The sequence below is a fragment of the Protomyctophum parallelum genome (assembly GCF_964188405.1).
Source record: "Protomyctophum parallelum genome assembly, chromosome: 21".
In the NCBI taxonomy this organism is placed as follows: domain Eukaryota; kingdom Metazoa; phylum Chordata; class Actinopteri; order Myctophiformes; family Myctophidae; genus Protomyctophum; species Protomyctophum parallelum.
This window is the reverse complement of record NC_139713.1, coordinates 36,704,938-36,721,960: the sequence shown is the minus strand read 5'-3', so window position 1 is coordinate 36,721,960 and position 17,023 is coordinate 36,704,938. Positions and strand designations below refer to the sequence as shown.

Sequence of the window (17,023 nt, the reverse complement as noted above, 5' to 3'; positions counted from 1 at the left end):
CCCCATTGTAAATTTGAAAGCACTATATATTTCTAAAACTATGAAACATTTCAAAGATTCCTTTTCAGGCAAACATGTCCACCGTAAGATGAACCTAAGTAGGCTAGAATGGGGTTGCTAGGTAGGCCTATAAGTATGTAGGACTAGTAGCATGCCAAATTTTGTGCTATTGCCATAGAGAATGCATTGGGCGTTTAAGTTAAATAACTCAGAAACTACAAAACATTTCAAAGTAAAAGGTTACAGCATGTGTCTCCAACTCTTCACAGTAAACGACATACTATATATAGTCTACTCAGGCTTATGTGAACACCCCGGGCAGTTCAGTAAATAGATCAATTAGACGTTACGTGCGTGCATGGGCCCTTTGATTTGGTATAGTGCCAGGGCACTCGTCTCGGAGTGGTTGATTCGGCACTGTATGTATGTTGTTTTTCATGATTTTCATCATTTATTTTGTTAATCGTTGAAATCCCAGATCATTATTGTGAATTAAGCTGAATGAAATGTAACAATTCAAGAAAGAAGACAACTTGACGCAAACCCCTTTTGTTTTGTTTACTGCATTTGCACGGAATCATCAGTACACTCGGTAGCCATGAACCATATTAAACATAACTAAATTGTCAGGAAACTTCAAAAGAAAACGGTAATAAAATACATCTTTGTGTAAAATAACTGTCATATAAAAAATTGTAAAAGAAATACTCAAATTGCATGAATTTTGATATGTACAACAGTCTTTCTTTTTTTACATAAACATTACCATGACTAAAAGTTAAAATTTATCAATCAGTACCCAAAATAAGTATATCAGATCATGTGCAATTACAGTATGATTTCCCAAGCAGATAGACAGTCTTACAGCAGGGCAGAAAGGCAGGTCAATCGGTAGCTACTGCATAAAGGCAGGTTAGACTAATGGCAAATTATAAATTCTGTCGTACGGTGGTCTGCACTGTCCCATCTGCTTCTTGAAAGTACTGTAGTAGTCGCTATTTGCCTGCGCGTACAGTACAAAGTACAAATCAGGGTCAAGATCATCTAGTAGCTGCAGTGGGAGGATCCGTCACTGTTGTGGGAGGAGCGGTCACAGTTGTGGGAGGAGCCGTCACAGTTGTGGGAGGAGCCGTCACGGTTGTGGGAGGAGCCGTCACTGTTGTGGGAGGAGCCGTCACTGTTGTGGGAGGAGCCGTCACTGTTGCGATCGTCCGCAGTGGCCTGGGCTGACGCGGGGACAGGGACGCTCGTGTCCTCAGTCTGAGGACTTGTATCGTGTCTCATTGTCCATTGACTGGGACCTCCTGTGAAAGAAAAAAGGTTATGGTAAATGGTGCATTTATATAGCGGACTCGTGACATAAAGCAGCACGAACAAGGCGAACTGGGCGATGCTGACGTAGCGATCCGTCACCACAGTGTTCTCGCTTCAGATGGGAAAATACATCTACTTGGGTGTTTTTGTAACCCAGAGGGTAAAAATCCTATCCAAAATACTTGGAATGTTTTCTTTACCAACGATGACGAGCAGGAGAAGTAGAAGAGAAAAAAAGAAAGAAGAATCTTCAGGTGTGAACACACCTTCAGAGTTAGCACAAATGATAAATTGTAACACTGAGGACTTCACTGTGTACAATGCCAGCATTCACACCAACTGCCACTTCTACTCTACTAGACATGCAGCTTTATGCAATACAAGTTAAAGGGCATCTAGATAACACAAAAAAAATACATCCACAGATTTTACAATTAATAATCTTGCTGGGATGTCTAAAAATCCAGAATTATTTGTCCAGTTACCTCTGTTAAGTCTTAATATGATGGTTGGGTAAGGTACCTTTTTTCAACCTTACTGTGAGTACCGGTATATTATAAGGCCGCCATCGTGTTATAATGTTGCAGACTACAAGATTGGGGTGATGGGCGAAATGATGGCGATGCTGAATGTTGTCTAGTGGCCCTTGAACTCAAGGAACCAATACGGATGGAAATCTGTGAATTTCCAGACCACTGCACTACCACAGAGCTGAGCATGCTGATATCATCTGATAATACAAAAAAAAAAAAAAAAAAACTCCTTGAATCACACAATACATGTCATGCTCCTGAAACACTGGTTGATATGGCCAATACGGAGAGTCACACAAACTCCAAACAAGATCATTTTCACAAGTCAATCTATCCAACTCAAACTACTGCTGGAAAGGCATGTACGGCTAAGTGTTGGAAAAGTGTACCATGCAACACAACGGGTAAGAATCATGCATCACGTCACTGCAACCCTGTGCCACAAACACACACACACACACACACACCACAGTCCACACACACACTAACCTTCCTCTGATCCTTCACATGGGCCTTTCAGCCCAAAGAGGGGATAGTAATTTATCTACAATGATTTCACATGAAATAAGAATGAGAGAAAAGAGAGCACTCAATGAAGACTGGCTACAATCTCACGAAATAGCATTTGAACATCCCAGTGTTAGTTTAACTCAGAAGAGAGTACAAATGGAACCAGATGTACACTGTACAGTTAAAATAGCACTAAGGATTTCACTGTGTTAAATGTGTTAGAATTTTGCCTCACCTCTAGATTTCCTCTGGCTTTCTTCAACACTCCATGGGTTATTGCCACTATATTGAAAACAAACAGAAAACACCAAAATGCTTTTAATTGCAACTGTGCACATAGGTAGTACAAGTAAACACCTGATATTAAGCGATTTGCATATTACGAGATACTTTCTTTAGGCATCCAAACCACTTCCAATTTCACTTATTTAATATTCTTTATCCTGTCTGAGTTCACTATGCTATTTCTGTTAAATAAGAGCTGGAGCGACATGGAGACTTCTTTTGTTAAAATAGGCCTACCTTTAAGGCCTCGTGTCCCCTAACAGCCATAATAGCCGATCTACAAGCTCACAAAACAATGCGTTGCAACACGACACCCAAGAGATTTGGAGTAGAGGGGTAAAAAGGAAGGAACTAGTATAGAGGCCTGAGGGAGTCCAGTCAACTAAATATATAAGTGGTTGATAAACGTCTGTCTACATACACTGGTCAATGATGACACGTTCCATTCCTTCTTTGAGCTGGTTGGTGGTCCGCAGGCGTTTGACGGCCCCACACAGCATCCTCTCCTGTTGGCTCAGCCTGCTCTTCAGCCTGGAGACCTCGTTCCTCAACAACTCATCCTGAGACCACAAGAGCAGAGATCGACTTTACAGGTTACTTTATGAGGAGGTGGGGGGGTTCTACCATTTGAAACCTTAGTGCCGAGCCTGCTTGGAAGAAGAGGGTACTTCCGGGTGCTCCAGGCACTGGATGAGCAACATCATTGAAATGATGGGTGTTTTTAGTTTTATGGTTAAGAAAGATTAGGCTTATGCTGGGGCTCTGCTGCAGCCATCGGGCATCCATCAGTGTCGCATCATTAGGCCTGATTTACTGTGACACGTTGTGAGCATGTGTGTGTGTGTGTGTGTGTGTGTATTTGTCTACCTGCTGGTTGTTGCTGCCGTCCCCGGCTGTGGGAACAGCCGGCAGTGAGACTCTCCAGACCAGCTTGAGCAGTCGGCCAGCCTCCTCCAGGACTTGCTGCATGGTGTTCACACTGATGGACAAACTCTTCAGCTGCTGTGGATCCAATACCTACATCACATCCATGGAGTAGTCCATTAAATACCTACATCACATCCATGGAGTAGTCCATTAAATACCTACATCACATCCATGGAGTAGTCCATTAAATACCTACATCACATCCATGGAGTAGTCCATTAAATACCTACATCACATCCATGGAGTAGTCCATTAAATACCTACATCACATCCATGGAGTAGTCCATTAAATACCTACATCACATCCATGGAGTAGTCCATTAAATACCTACATCACATCCATGGAGTAGTCCATTAAATACCTACATCACATCCATGGAGTAGTCCATTAAATACCTACATCACATCCATGGAGTAGTCCATTAAATACCTACATCACATCCATGGAGTAGTCCATTAAATACCTACATCACATCCATGGAGTAGTCCATTAAATACCTACATCACATCCATGGAGTAGTCCATTAAATACCTACATCACATCCATGGAGTAGTCCATTAAATACCTACATCACATCCATGGAGTAGTCCATTAAATACCTACATCACATCCATGGAATAGTCCATTAAATACCTACATCACATCCATGGAGTAGTCCATTAACCATTCAACCCTATTTACATTTCGTCCATTTGAAAATAGCAGATTGGCCATTTTCAAAAGATTGTGTACACATTTAGAATTTTCGATATGGGACTACTCTGCAATATCAGTACTTTTACTTTGTGATGCCGATACTTTTGCACTTTTACTGGAGTGCATTTTAAATGCGGGACTTCTACTTGTAACGGAGTACACCGTAGTATTGCTACTTTTTACATAAGCATACGAGTACTTTTTCCACCACTGAAAAGATGTATAAAAAATAACTCTACCCTGTTGTCAGAGTCGTCATGCCGTTTGAGGGCGTGCTGCTGCAGACATTCCTGCAGGTGCGTGTCCATGCTGCGTGTGAGACTGCGGCCTTCGCAGATCTGTTTGCGCAGCGCGCTGTGGTCCTCCATCAGTGCCACGACGTGCCGCCCGTTGCGGTCGGCCCAGAGCCGGTGGCCGGGCACCAGGCGGGACGGAGGAGCGCTCTCCTCAGAGCTGACGCCGCTGTACTGGGAGCCGCCGTCGTCTGCCTGCCGCTTCGCTATACTGTACTGGGAGCCGCCGTCGTCTGCCTGCCGCTTCGCTTCTGCAACACAATACACAGAAAACATTTATGTATTATGTATTCTTTGTGGACGCCAGGACGCCCTTGAAAATGAGATTGTTCATCTCAAGAGGTTATTCCCAATAGAAGGTATGCGACTATGCGCATGCATAAAGTGAATGGCAAATGGAGTGGCAAAGTGAGATGTTTAATACAATCAGATAGGACTTTGCTGTTTGGATGTATTTGGCTGTCAAGGCCAGAAAGTAGTTTTTTTGGCGTTCCTCCGCATAACTTCCGAGTATGATGATGATGTCATGCGCATCTTTGCCAAAGTAACCCCCCTGCACAAGAAAGGGAGTAAATTAGAACCCGGCAACTACCGCCCTATTTCTATTCTAAGCTCCATCTCGAAAGCGATGGAAAAAAAGAGTCTATGAACAGGTTGAAAAGTATCTTGCCTCTAATAAATTAATGTACGAGTTCCAATCTGGTTTCAGAACATCCCACTCCACTGACACACGCCTCCTCTATTTGAGCGACCACATAAAACACGAGGTGGATGCTGGCAAATACTGCGGCATGGTCATGCTGGACCTCCAAAAGGCTTTTGACACAGTGAACAACTCCATACTGGTTAACAAGCTAAAAGCAATTGGTTTTGATAGCACATTCAGTGAGCTGGATGCAATCCTACCTGGAGGGGAGAGAACAGATGGTGGAGGTGAACGGAACACTGTCCCCTCCCCTCCCAGTGTGCTGTGGCGTTCCACAAGGAAGCCTACTAGGGCCTTTACTGTTCCTAATATATGTAAACGACATGACATCAGCTTGTGACTGCAACTTGTTCCTGTTCGCAGATGACTCAGCACTGCTGGTCTCGGACAGGAACAAACTGCAGGTTGAAAAGGCCCTCAGCTCTGAACTCAGTAGAATCTGCACCTGGCTCGCTGATAACAAACTGGGAAAAACTGAATCCATTCTCTTTGGATCAAATAGTAACATCAGCTAGGCTTCTTGGTTAGAGTGGGTGACAGTATTATCACACGTAAAGATTAAATTACCTACCTAGGTTCCATCCTGGAGGCTAATCTTTCCGGTGATAAAATGGCCACCAACGTAATCAAAAAGGAGATTCCTTTACAGGATCTCCTCACTGGTCAACAAAAACACCTTGAAGACCCCAACAGGAGACCTCGTACAAGGTTTCTTCGACTATGCATGCACCTCTTGTTACCACAGCACCTCAAAGGCCCTTAAAACAAGGCCCCAGACTTCCCAAAACAAACTGGTCAGGCTCCTACTTGGCCTCACCCCCCGAACACACCTCACCCCTGCCCACTTTGACAGGCTGGAATGGCTTAGGGTCGACGACAGAGTACAGCATCTTGCTCTCAAAGGGCACCTACGGACGGCTGCAATTCGAAACTGGCCCCCGTAAAATCAGAATCCCCCCCACCCCTTTTTCCCCTCACTGTAATATGTTTCTTTTCCCTTATTACCTCCTTTATGATGAATTCCTGTTCTGTTCTTTGACTATAGAAATGTCTATTTGTACGTCTCTAAATGTTTTCATGAATTGAACAAGGTGGTGAACAATTTGGGATTCTGATTCTAGTAGGCCAAAAGTTGGATAAAAGTACAGTTTAGTATATCTCAATCTGTTTAAGGTTATATATTTAGACAAAGAGAGATCATTCCTTACCGTGGTGGATGCTGGCGTGCTCATTGTGTGAGTGACGGAGAGGATCACAGCCATTCCGTCCAGGGGACCTGGGACCTTCATCTAGGACACATGCAACACCAAACATCAAACACCACTTTAAACCTGGTGTCCTCATTCTAGTCTAGTCATTATAGTCGAACATCTTCCAAAGACGTCCAAAAAATAAATCACATTTCCACCATGTGAGCACTTCTTTGGATCCACACAAATCTGAAAGGTGACCTACTGTATTTTGATCTCGAAACGCGAGAGTTTGAATCTCTGACAATTGTCGAGAATCAAGAAGGTTTATTATTTGTCACTTCTCATACAGGTACAAGCAGTGAAATACAAGTGTGACAACGTCCACAATACCGTGCAACATAACATAACAATAAAAATGATAAAGCTAAGATAAGAAGAAGCCCCATGAAGAGTAACAACAGCAATAGCCCTATTGTCTGTAATTGTTTACTATTATTATTATTATTATTTTATTCTTTAAATCCCACTATTTTGACCCAGTGTCAATTGTAATATAATCTTGGACGTTACACTCCCTCTGCCAACCTGGGGAGAGCAACGGACTATATAACCTCATGTTTCCTTCTATGCATGAGGAGTCCCCAGTTGTACAGTAGCACATGGAAGGAAGGAACACGTTATCCAGTTCCTTTCCCATCCATCAGGCTCCCCCCCCTGCCTGGCCAGGGGGAGGGGGGGGGTCCCTGGCATATCTTTTCAAATGGGGGTCTGTGGGCTAATCAATTTGGCTGTCCTTGACACGAAAAACTTTGGGAACCACTGTTCTAGGCGTCATGACTACACTGTCTGTTATTGTCCAACGTATCTACCTGAAGTGGACAGCATGTAGTTGATGTTGATGGTGTCGGGCCGGCTGGGTCCTCGGAGCAGCTGCTCCTCCAGTCTCTGCCGGAGAGCCGTGTTGGTCTGGATGCTCCTCTCCAGCTGCAGCCGCAAGTGGCGAATCTCTGACATGAGCTCCGTGAGGTCCACTGGATCTGAGCCGGCAGGCTGCTGGCTCACCTCACTGGCTTCTGTACAGGAGGAGAGGAACAAACCCCAACGGGGTGCAAAGTGGATGTTTCGTTTAGTTGGATAATTGGCATGGCCCATCGTTAACTATGCTATATTATAAACCAATTTCAATTCAATTACCTATTCAAATTTTAAACTGGCGATATTTCACCTGAAACGACTGTCAGTAAAAACATGGCATATGCCCGCTTCTGAATACCGACAGTATGTGGAAGGCAACATCACCACGTGCCAGTCATACAGTCGTAGCACTTGACCTAGCCTTGACGACCATGCAGTCTAACCCATTCTGACCTGAGATCAGATTCATACGAGGTTTCCGCTGGACACGCACTGGTCTGATTGACCCATTCTGACCTGAGATCAGATTCAAAAAAATGTCAGTCGTTCTTCGATTTTTCAAAAATAGCAGAGCTACAAGCTCTTAGCGCGCCACTCGGTGGCGCGCTATGAGCTTGTAGATCTGCTATTTTTAAATAGCTAAAGCATAACATGATGCCGACACCAAAATGGGTGCCCGGTCAGAATGGGCTAAATAACATAATTTATACAAGATGCTAGCTTCATTCGTTGATACCGTTTACAGTTACACCGATGCTATGTTCTTGGTTTACCCAGGATCCTAGATTACTGAGGCACTACACCGTCTCTATGCATTTGATGCGTGCGTTTACCGTGCTTACCGTAAGTCGCTTTGGATAAAGAGGGTCTACTAAATGTATGAATTGTAATTGTTATACCTGTATGTTGGTGAGCTCCAGTCTTCATCTGTTCGAAGACCTGCAGCTCCACACGCAATGACTGCAGGAGATGCTGCGAGTCGCGCAGCTGCTGCGTCTGGAGTTTCGCCTCACACTGCAGCCTGGAAACGGGGACACAAAATAAACTCGTTTTAGGATGAAACGTGCTGCACTGAGATGACGGGTTTTCAACCGGTGGTCCGCATACCCCCGGTGGTCCGCCATATCTATTAGTTGACAAGAAATGAGTCAAGGTCAGCCCTAAAGTGAGGATAATTAATTTGCTATGAATAATCATTGAAACACTTGAGCCCAATATAATTTGTCCTACAATGAATAGCAAAAATAGCTGATCTACAAGCTCTACAAGGTAGTTTTTTGTTTGTTTTTTCAACATTTGTGACGAATTTTGCTTATAAATAACTTGATCAGAACACAGATTCTGAAACCTACATCATGAATTTTGCTACATCATCATTTAAAAAAGTGAGGGGCGGTCTTATCATCATGCATTCATTGTCAAGGGGAATATAATCTTTGTGTAGGACGAAAATAGCCTATTTGCTCGTCTACATATAACGTAAATGTTCCATTCATTGTCAAGGGCATTTAATGTTTTTTTTTATTTTTTATATTTTTTGTCCCACGATTTTGTAACCCATTTTTCACCGCAGTGTCAATCATCTAATGTGATCCTGGGCTCTACACACCCTCCGCCAACCTGGGGAGAGCAACGGACTTAACTCATGCTTCCTTCATGCCTGAGTGTCCAAGTTGCTCCTTTACACCTGACAGGGGGGAGTTTCCCTGGTTGGACGTAGCGCGTGGAAGGAGCACGTTATTCCGACCAGTTCCTTTCCCCTCCATCAGGCGCCCCGGCTGGCCAGGGGGAGGCAGTTTAGAGACCAGGATTACTGCATGTTTTTGTGAGGGTATACCTACCCTAGGGGACACGGGGAGAACATGCAAACTCCACACAGAAAGGCCCTTTCGCCAACCCCGCCTTCGGGTATGGGCACTGATGACGCGGAGGAGGAAACACACCGCCAGCACCCACAGCGTCCCGAGCGGGAATCGAACCCAGGACCTTCTAGCTGTGAGGCGACAGCACTACCAACTGTGCCACCGTGCCCCAAGGGCATTTAATGTTTGTACAAAAATCTACACTATAGCTGAATATAGGAGGGGCTAGAGCCCCTCAAAAACCTGAAAATAATATTGGCAAATATGGTGCATTACAAAAATGGAGCAGCGGTGACAGTGTGGAGAGGAGAGGAGTGACATGGCAGTGAACTAGACTCCAGGTGTCATGTGTCAACTGCACTCACCTGTGCCACTAATATGAACCTAGGCCTAGATGTCACTTAACCCATTCTGATCTGAGATCAGATTCATACGAGGTTTCCGCCGGGGACACACTGGTCTGATGAACCCATTCTGACCTGAGATCAGATTCTAAAAATGTCAGTCGCTCTTCGATTTTTCAAAAATAGCAGACCTACAAGCTCGTAGCGCGCCACTCGGTGGCGCGATATGAGCTTGTAGATCTGCTATTTTTCAATAGCTAAAACATAACATGATGCTGACACCAAAATGGGTGCCCGTTCAGAATGGGTTAAATGGTATTCCACATCATTACCGTGCATGGGGTGAACCTTCAAATGATACGTTCTCATGTTACTAAGTAACATGTAATAACAGCATAGAATTATACTAATGAGCGTTTTCAACGCTAATTGATTGTCTTCTGTAGTGTCATGTTGCACAGAGACCTTTATGTTACAGTTTGTTAATATAAATTGTGTTTAAAAGTTTTCTGTCCATGTGGGATGAAAGAAAAGCAAAATGTTATGTGGTCACATAGCCAAAGAGCAGGAGCTTCTAGCTCGGCTTCTGTTCATATGCACTCAATGGACATATTCTGCATTATTAGTCCGGCTTGACAGTGACAGTGGTTAGATTGATCTGGGATAAATGGTAAAGTATTTATGTGCTCAGTTAGTTGTTGTAGTACTTAACATACATTAGCAGGAGCAGGACTATTATATTGATACTCTAAATCTCTTCGAAAATAGTCAATGTGTGAGCTCACAGTCAAGTTGCGACAATTGAGGTCGTGAGCTTGTAAATCTGCTATTTTTCCACAGGATGTTCACCCCAGAATAGGAACGCCAGGGTTCATGTGATAACATGCACACGGTAAACAGGCTGTGTGTGTGTGTGTGTGTGTGTGCGCGCGCGCATACCTGCGCAGCTCGTCCTTGTAGTAGTACAGTGAGTCATGCAGCTGTGTGTGTGTGTGTGTGTGTGTGTGTGTGTGTGTGTGTGTACCCGTGCAGCTCGTCCCTGCTGTAGTGCAGTGAGTCGTGCAGCTGTGCGTTCTCCTGCTCGCTGCGTTCCAGCCTCTGCTGCAGCTGGCTCTGCTCTCGTCTCAGAGCCTCGCAGTCCTTCCGGCTCTGCTCCAGCCTGGCCGTCCGCTTGGCCAGAGCCTCCCGCAACTTCTCGTTCTCCTTCTGCTTGTCTGGAGGCCAGAAAGACATGATGAGAGCTGCATCTGTGGCGATGCGTGTTCACATGATACTACTGTATGAATGTTAGGGTCAAATATTGGACAACAGACAATGCTGCTTACAACAGGGAAAGAGAATGGTAAATTGGACAAACAAATAGAATAATCTTGTTAAAATCCTGGACATTAAATTAATTAACCTAGCGTTCCTATTCTGGTCATGTCATAGCGGACAAAAATGTTGCAAAAATAGCTGATCTTGCGATGCGTTGTGAGCTTGTAATTCAGTTACTTTTGCTATTTGACATCCAACAAGTGGTTAAGACTTGGGCCTGATTTACACTGGCAGCCAAATCTAGCCTGGATCACATCTGTGCCACTTCAAGATTGAAAACCGATTTGTTTAAATAAGTCTAAATGCAGACAGGTCACATACAAGTTGAAGTTACATGGAATCTGATTTTTTTCAATGTGACTTTGTGACATTCAGAGGTGGTTTCAAATCTGATTTCAGGAGATCTGTCTCAGTCTGAATACAGTAATATGATCTAAATCAGATTCCATGTGACTTGTATGTGACTTGTTTGCGTTAAGACAGACACAAATCAGATTCCAATTCAGGCGGGATTTGTCCGCCAGTCTGAACACACAGTTCTGTGACACAGTTCTGGTCACTTCAAATCAGATTTGACTGGATGTGACTGCAGTCAAATTGGGGCCTCAATGAAGTTATTTAGCCTTAACCAAATGATGTTGGACCTGAGGAAGAACACAGTGAAACATGTTGTTCGGTCTTCCATTTGTAAGCACAAAACAATGCATGTTTAAAAGCAGAATGAGTCAAATTTCCTTAAAATCTTTTGTAGATGGCTAATGGCTCATGCATAACTAATCATCCAAAATGAAGGTTGCCTTTTGTCAGTTAGGACCACTTTCTACTTGTGGATGTGTGTGTGGCTGTGTCAGTAAACATTCTACCCAGGGGTCATCGCCACAAAGTGAGTACTGAGTAGACAATATTACTACCAGAAACACAATGAGTTGGCCAAGAAATGGCCACAGTAGGTCTATAACTTGGAGAGTGTACAAATGTACACTTGTACACACTCAGAGTCATGGAGGTTTGTGTAAATAAAACATTTGAAAACCACTAGTACTAGTTGGACTCCTAATATGCCATAGTGTCGTAGTAAATATTAATAGTATATTCAGTATATTTTGAAGAAAACGTGGAATCTTGACATTCAGTAATTGGGTCTAATGATCAAAATAAGAACATAATAATAATATAATATAATGGTGAGTAAGACAGAAAATCAAAAATTTGCCAAGGACAAGAGCACTAAGTCTTTGCCATGGACATATTGATGCTTTCTACCTCTGGCTCCCTGGTTGAGCTGCTCCTTCAAGGCCTGGTTCTGTCCCCAGAGGAAGCGCACCTCGTTGGCCAGCTGACCCTGCTCCTCGGTGCCATGGATGAAGATGTTGGTAGCTACAGAACACAGTCACAAACCATTGGAATGCACGTACGCTACAGCAGCGTTGTTCTTAACAGCATCCTTTTTTTATTTATAGTTTTCGTTATAGTCCTTTTCCATTTCATTTTCATCTGGTCATTTTAGTCGCCTGAAATGTTTTAGTGTTAGTCTAGTTTTGGTCGACTAAATATCATACGATTTTAGTTGGCTAAATCTTCAGTTGATTTTGTCGACTAAAGATGCATTTCTTCTCCACTAGTCCCTCGCGAACATGTATTGTACAGTGACTCAGAAAAGGGGGAAATATCCCTTTATGTTAGGAATGTTTCAAAACTGAACACATCAGCTGACGTAAAAACAAACAAGAGTCAGATGTATGTAAAGTAAAAACCCATACCGGGGTCTCTCTCCACCTCAGCCAGTCTCCTCTCCAGCTGCTCTCGGAGCCGGTCGTTGATCTGGATGCTCTCCTCCAGGCGCTGACGCAGAGCCCGGATCTCCTGGAGATGTTCTGCAAGCAGCTCTGCCGGACAAACAAGTAGAACTTGGACTTGCTTTTGCCGTTTCTGCCCCAACCATGGCGGAATGCACCAAAACGCTCAGAGATGTCCCCCACCCTCATAACCAACCTCTTCAAGATTGCTTTCCCTAGGTAACTCTTTCCACTGTTTTAATGATTTTATTCCTTGGCCTTTAATGTTTTTTTTTGTTTCTAATAAAGTTGTTTTTATCATGTAAAGCGTCTTTGGGTACTCAGAAAAGCACTATATAAGTTTGAGATATTAATATTAGGATATGCCTGTGTGGTGTTATTATTAACCCATTTTGGTCGGGAACCTGGTGTTTTAAACATTATGTTAAAATGTAGCTATTGAAAAATAGCAGATCTACAAGCTCATAGCGCGCCACCAAGTGGCGCGCTATGAGCTTGTAGGTCTGCTATTTTTGAAAAATCGCACAAAATGTGGCGCAAATCTTTGAACGTATATTCTTTCAAAGTGAATGTTTTTAACTCGGGTCTAAATGGGTTAAATAATCCTGGCTAGCAAATATGAACTCATATTTACCCGGGTTAACATTATGAGAGTGTCCTGCTGGGTCCCTGCTCGGGACCTTCTGTCCTTCTACGTGAGGAGGGCCGGGCCCAGAGTCTTGTCCCTGGTCCTGGTGGTGGGCCATAGTGATGGAACCGTGCAGATCCAGCTCGCAGCGCAGGCTCGTGTTCAGCTCCTCGCTGCTCCTCAGCTGCTCCTGCAGGCGTCCATTCTCCCTCTGCAGGCCTTGCAGTCTGGGGCCAGAGAGGAGGAGGTCTCTGAGACCGGACACTCCCTCTGGCTGGGCTCCACCTACAGGAGCGACAGCCTCCTCCTCGCCTCTTCCCGTCCTGGCATTGCCGTTTCTCTGGCCTGTGGACGGGTAACAGGGAATCAGCGGTTATATTATACACTGTAGAGTGAGATGCCAAAACATCTCCTCCAGACAACATCCAATAAGCAGCACACCCCACCCCTTCTTCTTTAGTAGCTTGTTGCGATGCCATTCCATTTCCCCTTTTCACATTCTATTGTATTCATTGGCTTAGTCATATTTGTTTCATCTCTGCTGCAGGTTATAGCTTCCATGCAAGCCTCCCGTAGTCTCGGTGTGCGGCAAAAAGGAGTACAGAGGGAAATGTAGGACTGTAGCCCATCTCTGTCCTCTCTATCGTAGGTCTCACATGGCCATAAACTATCTGTTCCTGTAAAAGCCGTCACGGTCTCCCCTCGGAGGGAAACACAATTTGAAGATTAAACCGGATAGGTGCCACTGAATAATGCAACTTTAAGTGGAGGTTGATGGAAACAAGATACGCGTCCTGCCTTTGGCAAGCACTCTTTGTCTTGCGCGATGGCTGACTGCAACAGAATGGACCTGAGTGGAAAATAAGTGCCATTACCAGCTGCTATTTAGTCCGGCCAGGAACAGGAAAACTACACAATATATAAGTATCTCACTGGAGCCATTTCCATGACATTCACCACATTACTGTCCTGGACTGACTTTTTACATAAAGAAAGACGCATCACTCAGTGGTTTTCAACCCATTTCAAGGCCCATTATTAATTGGGCATTTGAGCCACGGACCACCATTTGATGATATTCAGCCTCTTGAATTAATTGGCCATTTGAGCCACGGACCAACATTTGATGATATTTAGCCTCTACATTGTCTAATTGTGCAGTCTCCTTGTAAATTAAGTAATGCAGATGTTTAACAATAATGTAACTCCTGAAAGCGTAAAATTTACACTCTCAAGAGCTAAAGATCTCTAGGGGTCTATTTGGTAACCAACTCTCCATCATTTAGCTGGGGACCACCTGGAACCCCCTCAAGGACCACTAGTTGAAGCTCGGCTATTTTCACTACTTCTTATACATTTATATTCTAATTTATGGAATTACTTAGATTTGTCTTTTTATTTCTTCCTGAAATTACTGAAAAAAAAGGGCAAAGAATCACGGAATTTTGTTTTCAATTTATGAAAAAAAAAAAAAAAAAAAAAAGAAAGAAAAAGTCCAGTAATGTTTTTTGTACGTTTTTTGAAATAATAATTAAAAATAAATTCTAGGAAACAAAAAATAAAAATAAAGGGACCCATAAAAATGTGTCCGTGATTTTTTGGGGAAGTTGTGCTTACCATGAGCAGGTTGGTTGCCACTGAGCACGTATGGGCAGATGTCATAGGAGGCATTAGCTCTCTCTAGGTGGGACAGTTCAGAAGTGGAGCTGTGCTGACTGCTGCTGGGGCTCAGTCCTCTGAGCTGCTTCTGGAGGCTCTGGACCAAACGGTTCTTCTCCTGTAGCTCCTTAGACAACCTGGCACACAAGAGGGCCGTTAGCAAGTGTTCTAAAATCACGACAGTTTTCTTAAAATCCTATGTTTCTATATCAGTGGTTCTCAAACGTTTTCATGTCGTGGACCCCAAAAATGATGTCATTGGCCGCCGAACCCCATCTGAAAATGTCTTGTTCCAAGGACCCCTCCAGATGCAAAGATATGAGTTTAAAACGTTTGCTGTACAAAGAGTTTGCACACATTTTCACGATTTAGCAAAATTAGCAGATCTACAAGCTGAGTGCCGCACTATGAGCTTGCCTTGTACAGTCGATCTGCTATTTTTACAGATTAAAATAATGGTAAAGTGGTTAAACGCTAAAGCCACACAGATGCGTTCCCGTCCTAAATGGGTTGATGTGGGAGATAGAAGAACGCATCGACCAGCCACATAATAATCAAAGACTATCAGGGCAACACAAAATGAAACGGGTTCATATGAGCCAGGTTCACACCCAGATCCATGCAAAGCACACACAGGGAGGAGAGCTGGGTCAACTCTTCAAGAAGAAAACACACAGCTGGAAGGGCTGAGGGTGGCCAGGTGGGAAACAACAATGTTGAATGTGCGGCATTGTGCACACTACGCAAAGGTTACAGAGAGCTCGAGAAACGTCTCGAGCCGAAACAGCCAGTATAAAGATTGTGAAAGGAGAGGTCACGTCAAAACATCATGCTGCACCAGTGTTGATTTCGTCGACAAATATATTATGACGAAAAATGTTCCGTCGACTACCTTTTTTTCTCTGACGAAAAGTAAATGGAAACTAAATGAAAAATAAGCAATGATGACTAAAACTAAGACTACCGGTAAATATATTGACAATTTTGTCAACAAATAAGAACTAGACTAATACGTTAGGAAGGGACTAGTGGACAAGAGATCCAGTATAAGTAAAAAAAAGTCGTCATTTTACACTAGGTTGCATGCTGAAAATAGCTGATCTACAAGCTCACAACACATCGCAGTGGCTATTTTCAGCAAGTATAAAATCAGCCGTTAGGACGACATCAAGGCCCGCCAAAACACATTTTAGCAGACTAAATGAACTGTAGATTTAGTCGACTAAAATCAAAGATTTGCTGTCAAAATCAACACTGTTAGCTGCCCTCTCCGGACGCGGGCGGCCTGGCTGCCACTCACAGGTCCAGCTGTATCTTGGTGCATTCAGCCTGGTTGTGCTTCTGCCGGACAAGGAAACCGAGGTGCAGTTGCAGCAGCTCTCTCTCGCCCTCTAGCTCGAGCCGCAGGTACTCTATTTCCTGCTGGATCCTAGCAGGGCTGTCTGGAAGGTCTCTCCCCACGTGGGAGAACAAGTAGGACAATTCCTGCCGGAGCTCCGACCCAGAGCTGTCCACGCCGGTAACAATAATAATAATTGAAAACGCATGTCGTTCACTTTGTAACCACGGAAGGAATTCGGAAGAGGAGAGAGAGAGGCGCGCTTGATCTTTAATGTGAACGCTGCAGTGAAATATAGTACGTAAAATATTCCTGGCAACAATGACGACAGCGTCTTCATAACGAGGGACAAAGTACTGCCTACTGGTTTGTAAATGCATGCAAATTCTCCTTTAATGTCGTTGTGGTATATCAAAAACACAAGGTAAAAACAACCATTCCTGAGTGTTTGGTTAAGGTTCGTCTAAAGCATTACTATTAGTAGTAGAATACAAAAAATAAAAAGAAAAACACACATATAACGTTACAGCCGCCTGGGGTAATAAGATCCAGGGAATGAAGAAGTTGTCTTGAAAAGAACACAATGTATCCTTCAGTTCAAAACCATAAAGTTGAACCCAGCTGACATATCAAATACCAGACAGCGAGACAGGAATACAAATGACCAAGAGGCAACCTATGTCAGATCCTCCCCTCAAGAGAAAG

At 43.7% G+C, this 17,023-nt stretch overlaps 1 protein-coding gene across 6 annotated transcripts in view; it reads right to left on the bottom strand.

The window, feature by feature from the left end:
- Positions 1-557: 557 nt before the first annotated feature.
- The window catches only part of cdk5rap2 (CDK5 regulatory subunit associated protein 2), a 59,199-nt gene continuing 42,733 nt past the window's right edge, over positions 558-17,023 (bottom strand). For 5 of the 6 annotated variants that reach the window (XM_083793740.1, XM_083793741.1, XM_083793745.1 and 2 more), the window contains 13 exons: positions 14,938-15,116; positions 13,327-13,665; positions 12,657-12,782; positions 12,160-12,273; positions 10,604-10,793; positions 8,273-8,394; positions 7,328-7,531; positions 6,474-6,554; positions 4,506-4,810; positions 3,510-3,659; positions 3,064-3,202; positions 2,593-2,639; positions 2,082-2,391 (listed from right to left, as the gene is read on the bottom strand). In XM_083793740.1, coding sequence (XP_083649866.1) covers positions 2,332-2,391; positions 2,593-2,639; positions 3,064-3,202; positions 3,510-3,659; positions 4,506-4,810; positions 6,474-6,554; positions 7,328-7,531; positions 8,273-8,394; positions 10,604-10,793; positions 12,160-12,273; positions 12,657-12,782; positions 13,327-13,665; positions 14,938-15,116 — 2,056 coding nt within the window. In that variant the 3' untranslated portion in view covers positions 2,082-2,331. Of the gene's footprint in view, positions 1,305-2,081; positions 2,392-2,592; positions 2,640-3,063; positions 3,203-3,509; positions 3,660-4,505; positions 4,811-6,473; positions 6,555-7,327; positions 7,532-8,272; positions 8,395-10,603; positions 10,794-12,159; positions 12,274-12,656; positions 12,783-13,326; positions 13,666-14,937; positions 15,117-17,023 lie in introns of those variants that run through there. The other variant, XM_083793744.1, reaches the window with a different exon arrangement.